The following is a 19,637-nucleotide window of genomic DNA, read 5'->3' as shown; positions in this document are numbered from 1 at the left end:
CCTTGTCTCCTTTCGTAGGAAGTTTTTTAGTTGCAGGTACCTTAGCTCGTTCCCCCTGGCTAGCTGGAATTTCTCTGTCAGTTCGCCCAGTGTAGTGACCCTGCCATCAGTGTATAGGTCCCTGACTGTCAGTGTCCCTCCGTCCTGTCCCCATCTTTTGAAGGTGGCATCAGTCAGCGCTGGTGTAAACCTATGGTTGTTGCAGATGGGAGCTTTACCCGACATTTTGGTCAGGCCAAATTGCTGCCGTAGTTGGTTCCAAGACGGGAGGGTGGCTTTCACCACCGGGCTGCTGGAGTGTTTTTTGGGTGGGGATGGGAGTGCTGCCATGGCGAGAGCCCGGAGGGAGGTCCCCCTGCAGAAGGCCTCCTCCGCACGCACCCACTCGGCTTCTGGCTCCTTGATCCATCCCCTTACACGCTCGGCCGTCGCCGCCCAGTGGTAGAATTGTAGGTTTGGGAGGGCTAGCCTCCCCTGGATTTAGTTTTTTGTAAGACCATCTTTGAGAGGTACCTGGGCAGCACGTTCATTTTGATCGTCTGGACTCTCCCCGCGAGGGAGAGTGGGAGTGTGTTCCATCTTTGCAGGTCCTTTTTTACTTCCTCTGTCAGACTGGTGAGGTTCCATTTGTGGATCCCTTTCCAGTCATGGGCTATTTGGATCCCCAGGTAGCGGAATTTGTGTCGGCCCTCTTCCCTCTACTGCCACCTTTATGCACATATACACCCAGGTTACTATGCTTCTGCGTCACCTTCAGAATTTTACCCTTATTTTATGTTGTCTCTCATGTTCTTCCTACCAAAATGCATCACCTCACACTTCACTGCATAGAATTTCATTTGCCATCAATCTGTCCACTCCAACAACCTGCCTATGTCCTTTTGAAATTCTACGCTCTCCTTCTCATTTTACAATACTTACAAGTTTTGTATCATCCACAAACTTTGAAACAGAACAGCAAGATCAGGATCATTAAAAAACAAGGGTCCCGAAACCAAGCTCAGAGGAACACCACAATAGACTGGAGCTGCTCGAGGAGGATGAATCTGCAGCCCCAGAGGAACAGCGGTGAGGATGGAGAGACGGCACCCAACAGGCCGAGGAAGAGGTGCAAAGGAAGCGCTGCATGAGGCCTTGTGTACCGGCAGCGCCTGTCATTTGAGGACCTGCCAGACTAGGCATGCTGAGCAGGAGGACACTGGGAGCATGGGGAGGATACCCGCTCCCGGTGGCCGTCAAGGTGACAGTCGTCCTGAACTATTATGTCACAAGGACTGCCCGGAATCTCAGAGTTCGGAGCACAGGTGCATCACAGAGGCCCTATATGTCCAGTCGGCACAATACATTCATTTCAATGTGGACCGAGCCCACCAGGATGCCCGGGTAGCGGGGTTAACCGCCATCGACAGAATGCCACAGGTCCAGGCGATGATCGACGGGATGCATCTTGCCCTACGAGAACCTGCAGATGACAGGCTGCTCTACACAAACCAAAAGAGGTTCCTCTCGATGAACATGCTGTTGGTGCGTGACCATCAGATGTGCATCATGCATGTCTGTGCCTGATACCCGGCAGTGTGCCCTTCATCCTGGCACACTCGATGATTCCCGACCTTGTCGAAATGCTCCCCCGGCTGGCGGGGTTGGCTCCTGGGCGACAGGGGTTATTCACTGTGGCTGATGACGCCTATCCGGAGGCCACAGACCAACGTGGAGACAAGCTACAACAGCGCCCATGCAGTGACCAGGGACATGATCAAGCGATGCTTCGGCATCCTGAAGATGCAGTTCAGGTGCCTGGACTGCTCTAGAAGGGTCCTCCTGTATGGCGCTGGGAACCTGCTGCGTCCTCCACAATAGAACACAGAACATAGAACGATACAGCGCAGTACAGGCCCTTCGGCCCATGATGTTGCACCGAAACAAAAGCCATCTAACCTACACTATGCCATTATCATCCATATGCTTATCCAATAAACTTTTAAATGCCCTCAATGTTGGCGAGTTCACTACTGTTGCAGGTAGGGCATTCCACGGCCTCACCACTCTTTGCGTAAAGAACCTACCTCTGACCTCTGTCCTATATCTATTACCCCTCAGTTTAAAGCTATGTCTCCTCGTGCCAGCCATTTCCATCCACGGGAGAAGGCTCTCACTGTCCACCCTATCTAACCCCCTGATCATTTTGTATGCCTCTATTAAGTCTCCTCTTAACCTTCTTATCTCCAACAAAAACAACCTCAAGTCCATCAGCCTTTCCTCATAAGATTTTCCCTCCATACCAGGCAACATCCTGGTAAATCTCCTCTGCACCCGCTCCAAAGCCTCCACGTCCTTCCTAAAATGCGGTGACCAGAACTGTACGCAATACTCCAAATGCGGCCGTACCAGAGTTTTGTACAGCTGCAACATGACCTCATGACTCCGGAACTCAATCCCTCTACCAATAAAGGCCAACACTCCATAGGCCTTCTTCACAACCCTATCAACCTGGGTGGCAGCTTTCAGGGATCTATGTACATGGACACCTAGATCCCTCTGCTCATCCACACTTCCAAGAACTTTACCATCAGCCAAATATTCCGCATTCCTGTTATTCCTTCCAAAGTGAATCACCTCACACTTCTCTACATTAAACTCCATTTGCCACCTCTCAGCCCAGCTCTGCAGCTTATCTATGTCCCTCTGTAACCTGCTACATCCTTCCACACTGTCGGCAACACCACCGACTTTAGTGTCGTCTGCAAATTTACTCACCCACCCTTCTGCCCTCCTCTAGGTCATTGATAAAAATGACAAGCAGCATCGGCCCCAGAATAGATCCTTGTGGTACGCCACTTGTAACTGAACTCCATTCTGAACATTTCCCATCAACCACCACCCTCTGTCTTCTTTCAGCTAGCCAATTTCTGATCCACATCTCTAAATCACCCTCAATCCCCAGACTCTGTATTTTCTGCAATAGCCTACCGTGGGGAACCTTATCAAACGCTTTACTGAAATCCATATACACCACAGCAACTGCTCTACCCTCGTCTACCTGTTCAGTCACATTCTCAAAGAACTCAATAAAAGTATTTGGAGTATTGCGTCCAGTTCTGGTCACCGCATTATAGGAAGGACGTGGAGGCTTTGGAGCGGGTGCAGAGGAGATTTACCAGGATGTTGCCTGGTATGGAGGGAAAATCTTATGAGGAAAGGCTGATGGACTTGAGGTTGTTTTCGTTGGAGAGAAGAAGGTTAAGAGGAGACTTAATAGAGGCATACAAAATGATCAGGGGGTTGGATAGGGTGGACAGTGAGAGCCTTCTCCCGCGGATGGATATGGCTGGCACGAGGGGACATAACTTTAAACTGAGGGGTAATAGATATAGGACAGAGGTCAGAGGTAGGTTCTTTACGCAAAGAGTAGTGAGGCCGTGGAATGCCCTACCTGCTACAGTAGTGAACTCGCCAACATTGAGGGCATTTAAAAGTTTATTGGATAAACATATGGATGATAATGGCATAGTGTAGGTTGGATGGCTTTTGTTTCGGTGCAACATCGTGGGCCGAAGGGCCTGTACTGCGCTGTATTGTTCTATGTTCTAATAAGGTTTGTGAGGCATGACCTACCCTTCACAAAGCCATGCTGACTATCCCTGATCATATTATTCCTATCTAGATGATTATAAATCTTGTCTCTTATAATCCCCTCCAAGACTTTACCCACTACAGACGTGAGGCTCACCGGTCTATAGTTGCCGGGGTTGTCTCTACTCCCCTTTTTGAACAAAGGAACCACATTTGCTTTCCTCCAGTCCTCTGGCACTATTCCTGTAGCCAATGATGACATAAAAATCAAAGCCAAAGGCCTCCCAGAGAATCCTAGGATAAATCCCATCAGGCCCCGGGGACTTATCTATTTTCAGCCTGTCCAGAATTGCCAACACCTCTTCCCTACGTTCCTCAATGCCATCTATTCTAATAGTCTGGGTCTCAGCATTCTCCCCCACAACATTATCTTTTTCCTGAGTGAATACTGACGAAAAATATTCATTTAGTATCTCTCCTATCTCTTCAGACTCCACACACAACTTCCCATCCCTGACCTTGACTGGCCCTACTCTTACCCTAGTCATTCGCTTATTCCTGGCACACGTATAGAAAGCTTTTGGGTTTTCCTTGAGAAGTATTTGGCAGGTAGGATCATATCCCCTCCTTGCTCGTCTTAGCTCTCTCTTTAGATCCTTCCTCGCTACCTTGTAACTATCAATCGCCCCAACTGAAACTTCACACCTCATCTTCACATAGGCCTCCTTCTTCCTCTTAACAAGAGATTCCACTTCTTTGGTAAACCACGGTTCCCTCGCTCGACGTCCTTCTCCCTGCCTGACCGGTACGTACTTATCAAGAACACGCAGTAGCTGTTCCTTGAACAAGCTCCACTTATCCAGTGTGCCCAACACTTGCAGTCTACTTCTCCAACCTATCCCCCCCAAGTCACGTCTAATGGCATCATAATTGCCCTTCCCCCAGCTATAACTCTTGCCCTGCGGTGTATACTTATCCCTTTCCATCACTAACGTAAACGTCACCGAATTGTGGTCACTGTCCCCAAAGTGCTCTCCTACCTCCAAATCCAACACCTGGCCTGGTTCATTACCCAAAACCAAATCCAACGTGGCCTCGCCTCTTGTTGGCCTGTCAACATATTGTGTCAGGAAACCCTCCTGCACACATTGTACAAAAAACGACCCATCTAATGAACTCGAACTATATTTTTTCCAGTCAATATTTGGAAAGTTAAAGTCTCCCATAATAACTACCCTGTTACTTTCGCTCTTATCCAGGATCATCCTCGCCATCCTTTCCTCTACATCCCTCGAACTATTTGGAGGCCTATAGAAAACTCCCAACAGGGTGACCTCTCCTTTCCTGTTTCTAACCTCAGCCGATACTACCTCGGAAGATGAGTCCCCATCGAGCATCCTCTCCGCCACCATAATACTGCTCGTGACTAGCAGCGCCACACCTCCCCCTCTTTTGCCTCCTTCTCCGAGCTTACTAAAACACCTAAACCCCGGAACCTGCAACATCCATTCCTGTCCCTGCTCTATCCATGCCTCCGAATTGTGGTCATTGTCCCCAAAGTGCTCTCCTACCTCCAAATCCAACACCTGGCCTGGTTCATTACCCAAAACCAAACCCAACGTGGCCTCGCCTCTTGTTCGCCTGTCAACATATTGTGTCAGGAAACCCTCCTGCACACACTGTACAAAAAACGACCCATCTAATGTACTCGAACTATATCTTTTCCAGTCAATATTTGGAAAGTTAAAGTCTCCCATAATAACTACCCTGTTACTTTCGCTCTCATCCAGGATCATCCTCACCATCCTTTCCTCTACATCCCTGGAACTATTTGGAGGTCTATAGAAAACTCCCAACAGGGTGACCTCTCCTTTCTTGTTTCTAACCTCAGCCCATACTACCTCGGAAGAAGAGTCCCCATCTAGCATCCTCTCTGCCACCGTAATACTGCTCTTGACTAGCAGCGCCACACCTCCCCCTCTTTTGCCTCCTTCTCCGAGCTTACTAAAACACCTAAACCCCGGAACCTGCAACATCCATTCCTGTCCCTGCTCTATCCATGTCTCCGAAATGGCCACAACATCAAAGTCCCAGGTACCAACCCATGCTGCCAGTTCCCCTACCTTATTTCGTATACTCCTGGCATTGAAGTAGACACACTTCAAACCACCTACCTGAACACTGGCCCCCTCCTGCGACGTCAAATCTGTGCTCCTGACCTCTATACTCTCATTCTCCCGTACCTTAAAACTACAATCCAGCTTCCCATGCCCCTGCAGCATTAGTTTAAACCCCCCCAAAGAGCACTAACAAATCTCCCCCCCAGGATATTTGTGCCCCTCGGGTTCAGATGTAGATCATCCTGTCTGTAGAGGTCCCACCTTCCCCAGAAAGAGACCCAGTTATCCAGAAATCTGAATCCCTCCCGCCTGCACCATCCCTGTAGCCACGGGTTTAATTGCACTCTCTCTCCCTATTCCTCATCTCATTATCACGTGGCACGGGCAACAACCCAGAGATAACAACTCTGTTTGTTCTAGTTCTGAGCTTCCATCCTAGCTCCCTGAAAGCCTGCCTGACATCCTTGTCCCCTTTCCTACCTATGTCATTAGTCCCCCTCCCCCTAAGGACCCGGAAAACACGATCCGAGACATCACGTACCCTTGCACCTGGGAGGCAACATACCAAACGTGAGTCTCTCTCGCTCCCACAAAATCTCCTATCTGTGCCCCTGACTATCGAGTCCCCAATTACTAATGCTCTGCTCCTCTCCCCCCTTCCCTTCTGAGCAACAGGGACAGACTCCGTGCCAGAGGCCCGTACCCCATGGCTTACCCCTGGTAAGTCCCCCCCCCACCACAAGTATCCAAATCGGTATACTTGTTACTCAGGGGAACGACCGCAGGGGATCCCTGCACTGACTGCTTCTTCCCAGTCCCTCTTACAGTTACCCATCTATCTCCAATCTTTGGTGTAACTAATTCCCTGAAGCTGCTATCTATGACCCCCTCTGCCTCCCAAATGATCCGAAGTTCTTCCAACTCCAGTTCCCGAACTCGGTCTTGGAGGAGCTGGAGATGGCTGCACTTCCTGCAGGTAAAATCAACAGGGACACTAATGGCATCCCTCACCTCAAACATCCTACAGGAGGAACATTGCACTCCCTTCCCTGCCATCCCTCTAACTTTCAACCAAGATCAGGCTAACAAATTATTTTTTTTAAATAAAAAATTATAATAATATAATATGGTACTTACCTTTTATTATTAGGTTAGAGGAGGAGGGCGGGTGGGAGACACTATACGTGTAGTGTCTCGGGTTTCCTCTCCACCAGAATTTATTGGTGAGGGGAGGGGGGGGAAACCTTCCCAGAAGTCCGCGGGGCGAACTTCCGGTTCCCGCCTTTAAAAAAAATTTTTTTTTTTAAAAATACAACAGCAAAGCGGAACAGAAACGGGACCAGGTAAGTGTTTCAAACCTAAATACTCACCCACCGGCAGCCCCTGCGCTCCGCTCCTGCCGAAACTCCAAGTGATTGCTCCTCGATGTCGCACAGCAGAGGGGCGAAGTGCTGGAGGAGGATGAACGGCGGTACTCATCCATTGAGGACGATGCGGGGGAGGACATGGGGCACGGAAGGCTGCACAACGTGTGCGCCAGGGCCAACGTGCACGGGTTGCTTCGATCACCGACTAGGAGGCGTGACAGGCCAGAGGTACAGACACCGCATTTCTCCCCCCCCCCTCCGGGCCTTCAAACCCCCGTGATGCATATCTGTTGCACTGTGGGGTGCGGGCCCTGGGTTGCCAGTAACAGTGGGTCCATGAGATGGAGGATGATGACGACCCGCTTTGCGCTGAGCTCTGGTGCTCCACATCGTTTGACTGTGTCTAACTCCTGCTCGTGGTGGCACTTTCCGCCATCCGCCTGGGTGATCCCTGCATGCAAGCTGGCCATTCCATCACACGGTACCATTGATTCCTGGAAGTTGGGGCGGGCACCGGGCGGTTTGGCATGAGTGGTGCTAGCGTGAGTTGTGACGGGATGGGTGTGGAACATTGGAGCGGTAAGCGCTGGCTGAACCGCGGTCCCCAAGCCAAGCCCACCTGCAATGTCTGCCCTTTGCAGCCAGACCAGTCACCCCACCCCGCACACTCTTCTGACAGAGCACCGAGGCAGGTTGAACATTGTGCGCAGATTTTTAATGTGAAATCAAAAATACAGATCTAGCTCCTATAACTAAACGCTGCCCTGCACCCGTGCCAACTTAACTGGGGTGTCATTCTCCGACCCCCCGCCGGGTCGGAGAATCGCCGGGGGCTGGCGTGAATCCCGCTCCCGCCGGTTGCCGAAATCTCCGGCACCGGAGATTCGGCGGGGGCGGGAATCGCACCGCGCCGGTTGGCGTGCCCCCCGCTCGATTCTCTGGCCCGGATGGGCCGAAGTCCCGCCGATAAATTGCCTGTCCCACCGGCGCGGATTAAACCACCTTTTGAACGGCGGGACAAGGCGGCGTGGGCGGGCTCCGGGGTCCTGGGGGGGGCGCGGGGCGATCTGGCCCCGGGGGGTGCCCCCACGGTGGCCTGGCCCGCGATCGGGGCCCACCGATCCGCGGGTGGGCCTGTGCCGTGGGGGCACTCTTTCCCTTCCGCCTCCGCCACGGTCTCCACCATGGCGGAGGCGGAAGAGACTCCCTCCACTGCGCATGCGTGGGAAACTGTCAGCAGCCGCTGACGCTCCCGCGCATGCACCGCCCCGAGATGTCATTTCCGCGCCAGCTGGCGGGGCAACAAAGGCCGTTTCCGCCAGCTGGCGGAGTGGAAATTCTTCCAGCGTCTGCCTAGCCCCTCGATGTTGGGGCTCGGGCCCCAAAGATGCGGATCATTCCGGACCTTTGGGGCGGCGCGATGCCCGTCTGATTGGTGCCGTTTTGGGCGCCAGTCGGCAGACATGGCGCTGTTTCAGGAGAATTTTGCCCCAGGTGTCTAATTTTCTGGCCTTTCGGGCACAAACACTACACCTAGGTGGTTCCCCAGACGGTACAGCAAGAATGGAGGCTGCATGGTGTGATTCCCGCCCAGCGACCTGGGTCCCCTGTGGCAGCCGTTTTCTGGGCTGACCGGCCTGGATGGGCCCGGCTGCCGCTCAGGTGTTCCAGGTGGCATGGTGCTGTTCTGTTCTGCCCTCTGCCCATCAGATACACCAGGAAAGGGAAAGGGAGAGGGGGAGTTCGAAGTGCTGCGGTATTCTGGCACCTCCCCTGCGGGAGTCACCGGCACAGACCCCATCAGCACCTCCTCCCTCACGGTGCCCGATGGCCCCTGGACTACTCCATGGGATGGGGTGTGAGCGGAGTTGACCGCTAAGGCTCTCCTGCCACCTGGTGCTGCCAGTCCTGGAGGCCTACTACCGTCTCAGCCATGGTCTGCATGCTTGTTGCCATGGAACGTAGGGAGTGGACCACATCTGTCTGGGACTACGCCACATCACGCTGCAACATTGCCACCACCTTCTGGGTCTGTGCCACATCAGCAAGTGACTGCGTCATCTCCCTCTAGGACTGGGCCACCCTGCTCCAGTGTCTGCGCCACGCTGGCCAACGCCTGGTCTCAGCCATGGCCCTCTGTGACTGGGCCACGTTGAGGAGCGCCGGTGCAAAATCCAGGTGGCTCTGGTTGTGTTATGTACTCTGAGATAACACAGGCTCCAACTCGATGAAGCTTTGACCAAAACATACTGCAGACTTTGAAGTAAGTTCAATGTGACTTATTGAACCATTAGCACAGTTCTCTGAGTTCGACTCTCCTGCTAATCTTGCTATAGTAACTCAGTCTAACTAACCAGTCTGCTCTAAGCCATGTGGTGGGTGTGATGCTTCTGATCTGCCCCTGTCCTACTCTCTAAGTGCCGCCTGTGGGAAGAGACAGAGCATGTGTGCCCTGTCCTTATATATGGGTTGGGTAATGACCCCTTGTGGTAGTGTCACCTCTGGGTGTCTTGACTGCCCATTGGTCGTGGCCTATTCTATGTGTTCATTAGCTGTATGTCTGCATGTCATGACATCTCTGGTGCTCCCTCTAGTGATTACTTAGTCGTAGTGTATTTACATTAACCCCTTGTGTATTTACGGTGATGCATATCACCACATCCCTCCCCTTTTTTCATGTTACATATTTTCTGTACAGTGTTAAAGAAAAATTGAACAAAAACAGGTAAATAATTGATGACATGTACAAGTTACGTTAACTGTGATGACTATACAAGATCAAAGAATAGTTGTGATGACATTGAGGATTATACAATACCAAACAATAGTTATGATGACGTTGAGGATTATAAAATACCAAATAATAATTATGAGTCCAAAGTTCATGAATTTACACGGTCGAGTGGCTTTCTTGTGATGTTATGGAAGTGTCGATGTTGTCATTCCCTTGTGAACGCCATCAGTGTCCTGGTGTTATGTAACCAAGAAGTCATCAGTGGTGTTCAAATGGTCAAATCACTTCATTGTCTGAGGTGACTCTTTTTTTTTATGCTTGTGGCAGCAATTCTTGATGACATCTTTCCTGAAAGCTGGTTTGCTTGTCCGTAGTGTAGCAAACGTGAATTGGTAAGATGCGTTGACATGCCATGGTATGTTTGCACTCTCGCCATTGTTCTGAGCTGTGCAGTAACATTGTCCTTCATGGGCAGAGTTGTACCCTGTCGTACCAGTTGTTGTACTATTATTATTGACGTGCTTGTTGTTGTGTTTGTTGCCTCTGGTACGCTTCTTTTTGTTGTCTTTGTTGTTGTTTTTGTAGGTTTTGTTGTTGTGTTTGTCGCGCTCAATGACCACACCGAGTGGAGAATTCGAGTCCTTCACAAAGTTACTTGTGTCGGTGTCCTTTGTGGCATCTACTGTTTCATTGAGCATGCCGTCTCTGATTCCTCGGCGCTCCCCGTCTGGAGTCATGTCCGGTTCACTTGAATCATCTTTGGCTTGCCGATGCTCCCCGTCTGGAGCCCTTTCTGGTTCACCTGAATCCCCTTTGGTTTCTTGATGCTCCCCGTCTGGAGTCATTTCAGGTTCTTATGGAGAGGCTCGAGTAGATGAGGTTTGAATTAACGTGGTGTCACTGGAGTCACTAGTAGCCTCACTTTGATTGTCGAGTGCCTCTGTACATACTAGCTGAGATCTGTCAGTCTCGCTGAGATGTCGCACATCTTGTATGGGAATTGTGAAGCCTTTGTCACTTGTCGCACATACAGTGGGTAGACCTTCAGGGTCTTCTTGTCGGTTAGATGAGCTGGGTAGACGGTCAGAGTCTTATTCTGGTGGCTCAAATAATCTGGGTAGACTGTCATAGTCTTTTTGTTGTTCACATGAGCGTTGGAGACTGTCATAATCGTGTTGCTGTGCAATTGAGCGTGGCAGTCTTTCATTGTCTGCTGTTGGTTGCTCAGATAAGGTTGCTAGACCTTCATGGTCTTGTTCATGCAAGGACTGCGCTCTGGAGTCTTGCATTGCTTCCATCCTGGAGTCTGTCAATGAGCTCGCTGTGGAGGCTTGTATCGCGCTCTCTGTGGAGTCGGGGACTCTTCGTGGTGCGTGGACCACCCTCTGTGTGGAGTCGGGGACTCTTCGTGGTGCGTGGACCACCCTCTGTGTGGAGTCGGGGACTCTTCGTGGTGCGTGGACCACTTTCCGTGTGGCACCAGGCCGCTCTCTGTCGGCTTGTACCACTCTCTGTCTCTTGGCGTCAGGCCGCAGCAGCATCCTGTATTCATGGGTCGGGATGTCGCCTATGCTGGGCTGAGTATCCTCAAATCCGAAGAACTCGTCCATGACTGTGTCGGATGCTTCAATTTACAACACATCTCGTTGCGGTTCGGATTTGGTACTGAGGTCGCCACGTCCAATGATGAAATCATCGTCTGAGCCGTAGTCTTCAAGGACTAAATCATCTCTTAGGGCGGTGCTAATTGCTTGTTGCAGGGTTCTGCAGTGGTTACTTTCAGCTACTGGTCGAGGTTCAGGCATTGTGCTGTCGTTCCAGGTGAAAGGATTGTGTTTTCTGGCTTTAAATTTTTTTTCACTATTTTCGGACATTTCCCCTTTAAGTGGGCGCAGTCTGGGGCCTCTGACGTCATGACGCTTGTCACGTAGAGCGTAGGAATGGATTGCGCATGCGCAGGTCGCTTTTCCTTCACTGTGCGCTCTTTTCACAACTGCGCATGCAAAACACTTTCGCCAGTTTGCGTCTTCTCAGGAACTGCGTATGTACGGCTCTTTGCGCAAGGTGGCTGCCAATCAAAATTGCCCTTTGTTGTAAGCCTACCTTTGCCTCATGGTGAGTATAGGTGCCAGTTTTACGATTTCTGTTGTGTTCACCTCACAGTAGTTTTCAAACTTGTCCAGGACTGTCTGGAAGTCTCTCTTGTCCTGCCCTTTGGAGTGCTTGAAGGAATTAAAGATTTCTGTTGCACTTTCACACGCAATGGTGAGTAGAAGATCTATCTTCTCAGCATCGGCCACGCCATCTAGGTCGGATGCTACCATGTAAATCTCAAATCTCTGCTTGAATGCGCGCCAGTTGGCACTGAGATTGCCGTGTTACCTGAGCTGCTGAGGAACCGGAATCTCGATCATCTTGCCTGGGTGCTGTTGCTGGTTGTCACGGATCTTGCGGAGTTGAATTATGTGGATTCAACAGGCACTACTGGTACCATGTTGTGTTATGTACTCTGGGCTAACACAGGCTGCAACTCGATGCAGCTTTGACCAAAACATACTCCAGACTTTGAAGTAAGTTCAATGTGATTTATTGAACCATTAACACAGTTCTCTGAGTTTGACTTTCCTGCTAATCTTGCTATAGTAACTCAGTCTAACTGGCCAGTCTTCTCTAAGCCACGTGGTGGGTGTGATGCTTCTGATCTGCCCGTGTCCTACTCTCTAAGTGTCGCCTGTGGAAAGAGACAGAGCATGTGTGCCCTATCCTTGTATATGGGTTGTGTAATGCCCCCTTGTGGTAGTGTCACCTCTGGGTGTCTTGACTGCCCATTGGTCGTGTCCTATTCTATGTGTTCATTAGCTGTATGTCTGCATACCATGACATCTCTGGTGCTCCCTCTAGTGATTACTTAGTCGTAGTGTATTTACATTAACCCCTTCTGTATTTACAGTGATGCATATCACCACAGCTCTGGCACATGGCTGCCTGTGAGATGGCAGCCATGTCCTGGGCCTCTACCACCGCCTACACAGATTGTCTCAGATCTTGGACATGCTGATCCATAACCGAAACCCTCGCCCCCAAGGCCTCCACCAAGGACGCCACCCGTGTGCATAACCAATGCCGGCTGGCAGCCTCCTTTCCGAGCTGGGGCGCAAGGTTGCCCGTCTCTCCTCCACGGTCTCTCGCAGGGTCTCAAGCTCAGTGTCCATAAAACGGGGTGCCATTCTCCTCGCTGTCACCTTGTTGGCCGGGATGGTGTTTGTGGGGAGTGAAGTGTTTCTGCGTCTACAGCTTAAGACCTGCTGAGATTTTCCAGCATTTTCTCTTTTGGTTGTGTCGATAGCTTGTCGGCCTCCTGAGTGTCAATCACGAATCTGGTGAATCACGCACCATTTCTCATTGGAATCGATTGCGTTCAAGTCGTGCCGGTGCTGACCGGTCATTCAATCAGTCCAGGTGCGGCGCCAGTTTTGCTGTCATAGAACTCCGTGAATCCTGCCACAGGGTCAACGCTTACTCTCAGGAACGGAGATTTCCGCCGCATGTACACCACATCAACAGCATGACCCTCATCGCCACTTTCTGTTATCTCCTCAAAAAACTCCAGCAAGTTGGTTGAACCTGATTTTGTAAATCCATGCTCAGGCATCCAAATCAATCCACATTTTTCAACTGACTATTAATTCTATCTTGACTAATTGTTTCTTCAAGCTTGCCCACTACTGGTGTTAAACTGATGGGTTTGCAATTGCTGGGGCTATCGTTCCAACCATTTTTGAATAAGGGCTTAACATTTGCAATTCTCCACTCCTTTGGCACCTTCCCTGAGTGTAGAGAAGACCAAAAGTTATTGACCAGAGACCCTACAATTTCCATTCTCATTTTCCTTCAATAACCTTGGATGCATCTTGTCCGGACCCAGTGCCTTGTCAACTTTCAGTACCAATAGTTTATTTAACACTTCCACCTAGTCAATTTTGAGCCCTTCTAGGGCCAGAATTTCCTTGACTTGTCACCATGTTCTGGATGACATCTTCCTCCTTGGTAAAGACTGATGAAAAGTATTTATTGAATACCTCAGCCATGCCCCCAGCCTCCATGTGTAAATCCCCTTTAATATCCCGAATCAGCCTTCCTCCTTTTACCACCTTTTCACTATTTATATGCCCATAGAAGACTTTTGGATTCCCCTTTGTTGGGTGCCAGTCTTTTCTCATGATCCCTCTTTGCTTCTCTAACGAGCTTTTTCCACCTCGCCTCTGAACCTTCCATACTCCTCTTGGTTCTCAACTCTATTTTCTACCTGACACCTGGCAGAAGCCCACTTTTTCTTCCCTATCCTAATTTCCAGGTTCTTTTTCATCCAAGGGTTTCTGGATTTGTTTATCCTCACTTTCCCTTTTATGGGAATATGCCTTGACTGTGTCCAGATGATTTCTGTTTTGAAAGTAGCCCATTGTTCAGCTGCAGCTTTTCGTGCCAACCTTCTATTCCAGTCTAACAGACCGAGCTCCGTTCTTGCCCCATTGAAAAATGTTCCATCATTATCACTTTATCTTCTTGGCCCAGCTCATTTCCAAGAACCAGGTCCAACAGTGCATCCTTTCTTGTTGGACTGGGCACATCCTTCTGTAGAAAGGTTTCCTGGACACAATCTAAGAACGCTTACCTCTCTCCGCCCTTTACACAACCACTGTCCCAGTCTTCATTTGGGTAATTAAAATCCCCATTAAAACTACTCGATAATGTTTGCGTCTCCTTGTAATTTCCCTGTAGAATTGTTCTTCTACATCCTTCCCCCTAGTTGGTGGCCTATAGATCGCACCGAGCAATGAGATTGCACCATTTTTGTTCCTTACCTCTCGGGAAATAGATTCTGTCCTTGAATCCTCTGAGACTGCCTCCTTCTCCAGCACTACAATGCTCTGCATAACCAATGCTGTCACCCCTCCCCCTTTCCTTCCTTTCCTATCTGTTCTGAATACATTGTACCCAGGAATATTTAACACCCAATCTTGTTCTTCCTTGAGCCAGGTCTCTGTTATCACCACAACATCATAATTCCACAATGTAATCTCCACCTATAACTCCCCAATCTTATTTATTATACTTTGTGCATTCACATATATGTACAGTAATGCTGATTTAGACATCATTACTTTCTCTTTTACCCCGACTGCATTTATTAACTTACTATTTTCTGTACTGGTGCTTACTGGCCCTCCCAGTATTTTTGTGCAACCCGGAATACTCTGTAATATTTCCTCTTGGTTCTTACACCCCTGCTGAGTTAGTTTACAGCCGCGCCCCCCCCCCCCCCCACCCCCCCACCCCCCACCCCCACCCCTACCTGATAGCAGTAGCAAACTGCCCCAGTTGGAACTCAATTCCAGTTCTGTTCACGTGCAACTCATTCAGTTTGTACAGGTGTCATCTCCCCCAGAGTCAGTCACACTGTCCCGGGAATCTAAAACCCTTCCCCCTGCACCATCTTTCAGCCATGCATTCATCTGCCTTCTCCTTTTTCTGTACTCGCTATCATTATGTTCACATGGCACTGGGAGTAATCCAGGGATTACTATCTTTGAGTTTCTGTTTGCTAATTTACTGCCTTTTGTTCCCCAAATTCTAATTGCAGGGCCCCATCCTCCTTCCTACCTAAATCATTGGTACCAATGTGGACCACAACCTCTGTCTGTTCACCCCCACACCAGAACAATGTCCCGCAGCTGCTCTTTTTTGCCTTATTTCAGTCCATAGTGTTCAACCCCTTATAAGACTAGGACACCTAGTTCTAGACTCTCCCAAGAGGAACAGCCTCTAGTTATACCCTGTCGAACCCTTGAAGAATTTGATACATTGCAATATGATTACCTCTTATTCTTCTAGAATCGAAGAGGCCCATTCTCCTCAGAGACAGCTATTTTATCCCTGAACAATGCTTTTGTAAGTAAACTTTATTCTTCCATGGGTAAGGAGACCTTAACCGTACACCAGGGATGTTCTCACCAAGAGTCCATGTAATTGCAGCAGGACTTCCTTACTCTTCCACTCCAACCCCCTTACAATAAAAGCTAACCTGGCATTTGCCTTCCTAATTGCTCACTGTATCTATGAAAATAATCTTTTGTGGGAAATCGTGAGATGTTTGACTTCTCATCATTTTAATGTTTTAATTTATTTAACCAGACATTTATATTTATAATTAATTTTGACTTCACAGGCTGAGGAAGCCCAGGTGCGACAAGAGCAAGCAACCATCCTGGAGGTTCAGAAGAAAGCAATACAAAATATCCAACTAAAAAAACAAGAGAACAGGCAAGTGGAGGAGATACTACGACTTGAGAAAGAAATTGAAGAGCTTCAGCGTCAGAAGGAACAGCATGAATCAACACTCACCGAAAGGTCCCTTATACAACTCCAGCAACTCCGCGATGAAGAGTTAATGCGACTGGAAGATGAAGCATGCAAAGCAGCTCAGGAGTTTCTGGAATCCCTAAACTTCGATGAAATTGATGAGTGTGTCCGCAATATCGAACGGTCTCTTTCCCGCGATAGCAGATACGAGTTGCATACCTCAACTGTACCAGACTCTGCTCTAAAGCCTACCTTTAATTTTAGCCAACCTTACCCTGAAGAAGAGGAAGATGAGGGCTTTGATGCCGATGATGATGCATTTAAGGACTCCCCAAATCCTAGTGAGCATGGCCATTTTGATCAGCGAACTAGTGGAATCCGGACAAGTGATGATTCTTCTGAAGAAGACCCGTACATGAATGATGCAGTGGTGCCTGTAATTGCAAGTGAAGAGAGTACTGCTCTGGCTATCACTGCTCCAGATCCAATAAACCACACCAAAGTAACGAGCAATGACTCTACCTATTGCATACCTGAACAGGGAGATAGTGGACAGGAAAACCCCGTTGAGCTAATTCCTCCAGATGATGAATCTGACTGTGATCAGGATGATTATGAAGATGGAGCCATTGCATCTGGCAGCAGTGTAGCCTTCTCAAATCCTTGCAGCAGCCAGTGGTCACCGGACTATCCATATCGTTATTCCGTGGAGACCTACAATAGTTCTGGAGCATATAGATTAAGCTCAGAAGGGCCACAATCATCCGTGAGTAATTTGTGTCCTTTTCAAGTGGTGAATAAGATCAATTTGCTATCAATCAATAAAAACAGCAACCTATTTTTGAAAAGATGTGGAGATGCCAGCGCTGGACTGGGGTGGGCACAATAAGAAGTCTCAACACCAGGTTAAAGTCCGACAGGTTTATTTGAAATCACGAGCAGTGTGAGTGGAGTGGGGGATAATCACAGATAATCAAGATGTGAATTGTCTCCAGCCAGGACAGTTAGTAGGATTCTGCAAATCCGGCAGTATGGTGGGGGTTACATGTAATGTGACATGAACCTGAGATCCATGTTGAGGCTGTCCTCGGCCTATATATGCTGGGTTTGTGAACCTGCCTCCACTTCACCTGGTGAAGAAGCAGCGCTCCGAAAGCTTGTGATTTCAAAATTTGTTGGACTTTAACCTGGTGAGAACAAAGAACAATACAGCACAGGCACAGTACCTCCGGCCCTCCAAGCCTGTACCGATCATGATACCAACCTTGGCCAAAACCCTCAGTATTTCCTTGTGCCATATCCCTCTGTACCCATCTTTTCATGTGTTCGTCAAGATGCCTTTTGAACGCCGTTAATGTATCTGCTTCCACAACCTCCCCTGGCAAAGCGTTCCAGGCACTCACCATCCTCTGCGTAAAAAACCTGACTCGCACATCTTCTCTAAACTTTGTCCCATGGACCTTAAACTTGTGCCCTCTGGTGACTGACCACTCCACCCTAGGAAAGAGTGCCTGCCCATCCATAAGACCATCCACTCTATTCATTCCCCTCATAATCTTGTTGACCTCTATTTGGTCACCCCTCAACCTCAGTCTTTCGAATGAAAACAGTCGGAATCTATTCAGTCTCTCTGCATAGCTAGCACCCTCCAGACCAGGCAACATCCTGGTAAACCTCCTCTGCGCCTTCCGCAAAGTTCTTTTCTTTGGTGAACACTGATGCAAAGTACTCATTTAGTACCTCACCCATTTCCTCTGGCTCAACACATAGATTCCCCCCCACTGCCCTTAAGTGGCCCAATCCTTTCCTTGGCCACCCTCTTTCTTTTTACATATGAATAAAAAGCTTTGGGATTCACCTTGCCAAGGACCTTTCATGACCCCTCCTAGCCCTCCTAATTTTCCACTTCAGTACCTTCCTAATTTCTTTATACTCCTCAAGGGCTTTGACTGCCCCCGCCCTTCTAGACCATGCAAATGTCTCCTTTTTCTTTTTGACGAGGTTCACAATATCTCTCGTTACCTAAGGCTCCCTAAACTGCCCATACTTATCCTTCGTTCTCTCAGGAACGTGACTTTCCTGAATCCGAATCAACTGTCATTTGAAAGATTCCCACATGTCCGATGTTGATTTATCCTCCAACAGCTGCACCCAATCCAAATTCTTTAATCCTGTATTATGTTATCGTAATTTGCCTTTCCCCAATTCAACACCTTAGTTCGAGGGTTACCCTCATCCCTATCCAAAGGTACCCTAAAACTTACAGAATTGTGATCACTACTCCCAAAATGTTCCCCTACTGAAACCTCAACCACCTGTCCAGACTCATTCCCCAATACCAGATCCAGTACTGCTCCTTCCCTAGTTGGACTATCTACATATTGCATCAAGAAGACTTCCTGGATACACGTTACAAACTCTGCCACATTCAAGCCCCGAGCACTAAGTGAGTCCCAGTCAATATAGGGGAAACTAAAATCCCCACAACTACCACAACAACCCTGTTACGTTTGCAGCTACCCAAAATATCTGTACCTATCTGCTGCTCTATCTCTCGCTGGCAGTTGGGGGGCCTGTAATAAATGGCCAACATTGTGATTGCCCCCATCCTGTTCCTCAGCCCTACCCAGATTGCCTCATTGCCTGATCCCTTCGAGGTGTCCTCCCGCAGTCCAGCTATAATATTCTCCTTGGTCAGTAATGCTACTCCCCCACCCCTTTTACTTCCCCCTCTATCTCTCCTGAAGCATCTATATCCTCCAACGTTCAGCTGCCAATCCTGCCCTTCCTTTAATCACATTGCTGTGATAGCCACAGTATCATAATTCCAAGTACTAATAAATGCTCTAAGTTCATCTGCCTTCATTGCTATACTTCTGACGTTGAAACAAACACATTTTAAACCACTGCGTTTGAGCAGACAGATGTTGTTCTCTTATTTTTGGTCTCTATTTCCTCTTCAGTTATTACACCTTCTAAGCTAGTGCTCTGGTTCCTACATTCCTCCATACTAGTTCAAATCCTCCCGAGTGACTGTAGCAAACCTCCCAGCCAGGATATTGGTGCCCTTCCAGTTTAGATGTAACCTGTCCTTGTACAGGTCACACCTGCCCCGGAAGAGATCCCAGTGGTCCAGAAATCTGAAACCCTCTCTCTTTCACCACCAGTTTAGCCACGTATTTAGCTGCAATATCCTCCTATTTCTAGCTTAAATGGCACATGGCACAGGGAATAATCCTGAGATTACAACCCTAGAGGTCCTGTTTTTTAGCTTACTGCCTAACTCCCTGACATCCTTCTGCTGGATATCATCACTCTTCTGCCTATGTCGTTAGTACCTGTGTGTACTATGACCTCAGGCTGTTCACCCTCCCCCTACAGTATGTCCTGTGTTCGTTCAGAGACATCCTTTGCCCTGGCATCAGGGAGGCAACATCCTGGAGTCACTTTCACGTTCACAGACGCGCCTATCTGTGCCCCTTA

The 19,637-nt window shown here is 49.0% G+C and overlaps 1 protein-coding gene across 1 annotated transcript in view; it reads left to right on the top strand.

Moving 5' to 3' along the window:
* Positions 1-19,637, top strand: part of myo10 (myosin X) — a 366,827-nt gene that overhangs the window by 147,105 nt on the left and 200,085 nt on the right. Inside the window, exon 19 of the mRNA XM_072509536.1 lies at positions 16,021-16,920. Coding sequence (XP_072365637.1) covers positions 16,021-16,920 — 900 coding nt within the window. The remainder of the gene's footprint in view (positions 1-16,020; positions 16,921-19,637) is intronic.

The sequence above is a fragment of the Scyliorhinus torazame genome, chromosome 6, assembly GCF_047496885.1.
Source record: "Scyliorhinus torazame isolate Kashiwa2021f chromosome 6, sScyTor2.1, whole genome shotgun sequence".
Taxonomy (NCBI): Eukaryota; Metazoa; Chordata; class Chondrichthyes; order Carcharhiniformes; family Scyliorhinidae; genus Scyliorhinus; species Scyliorhinus torazame.
This window is presented reverse-complemented; position numbering and strand designations above follow the sequence as displayed.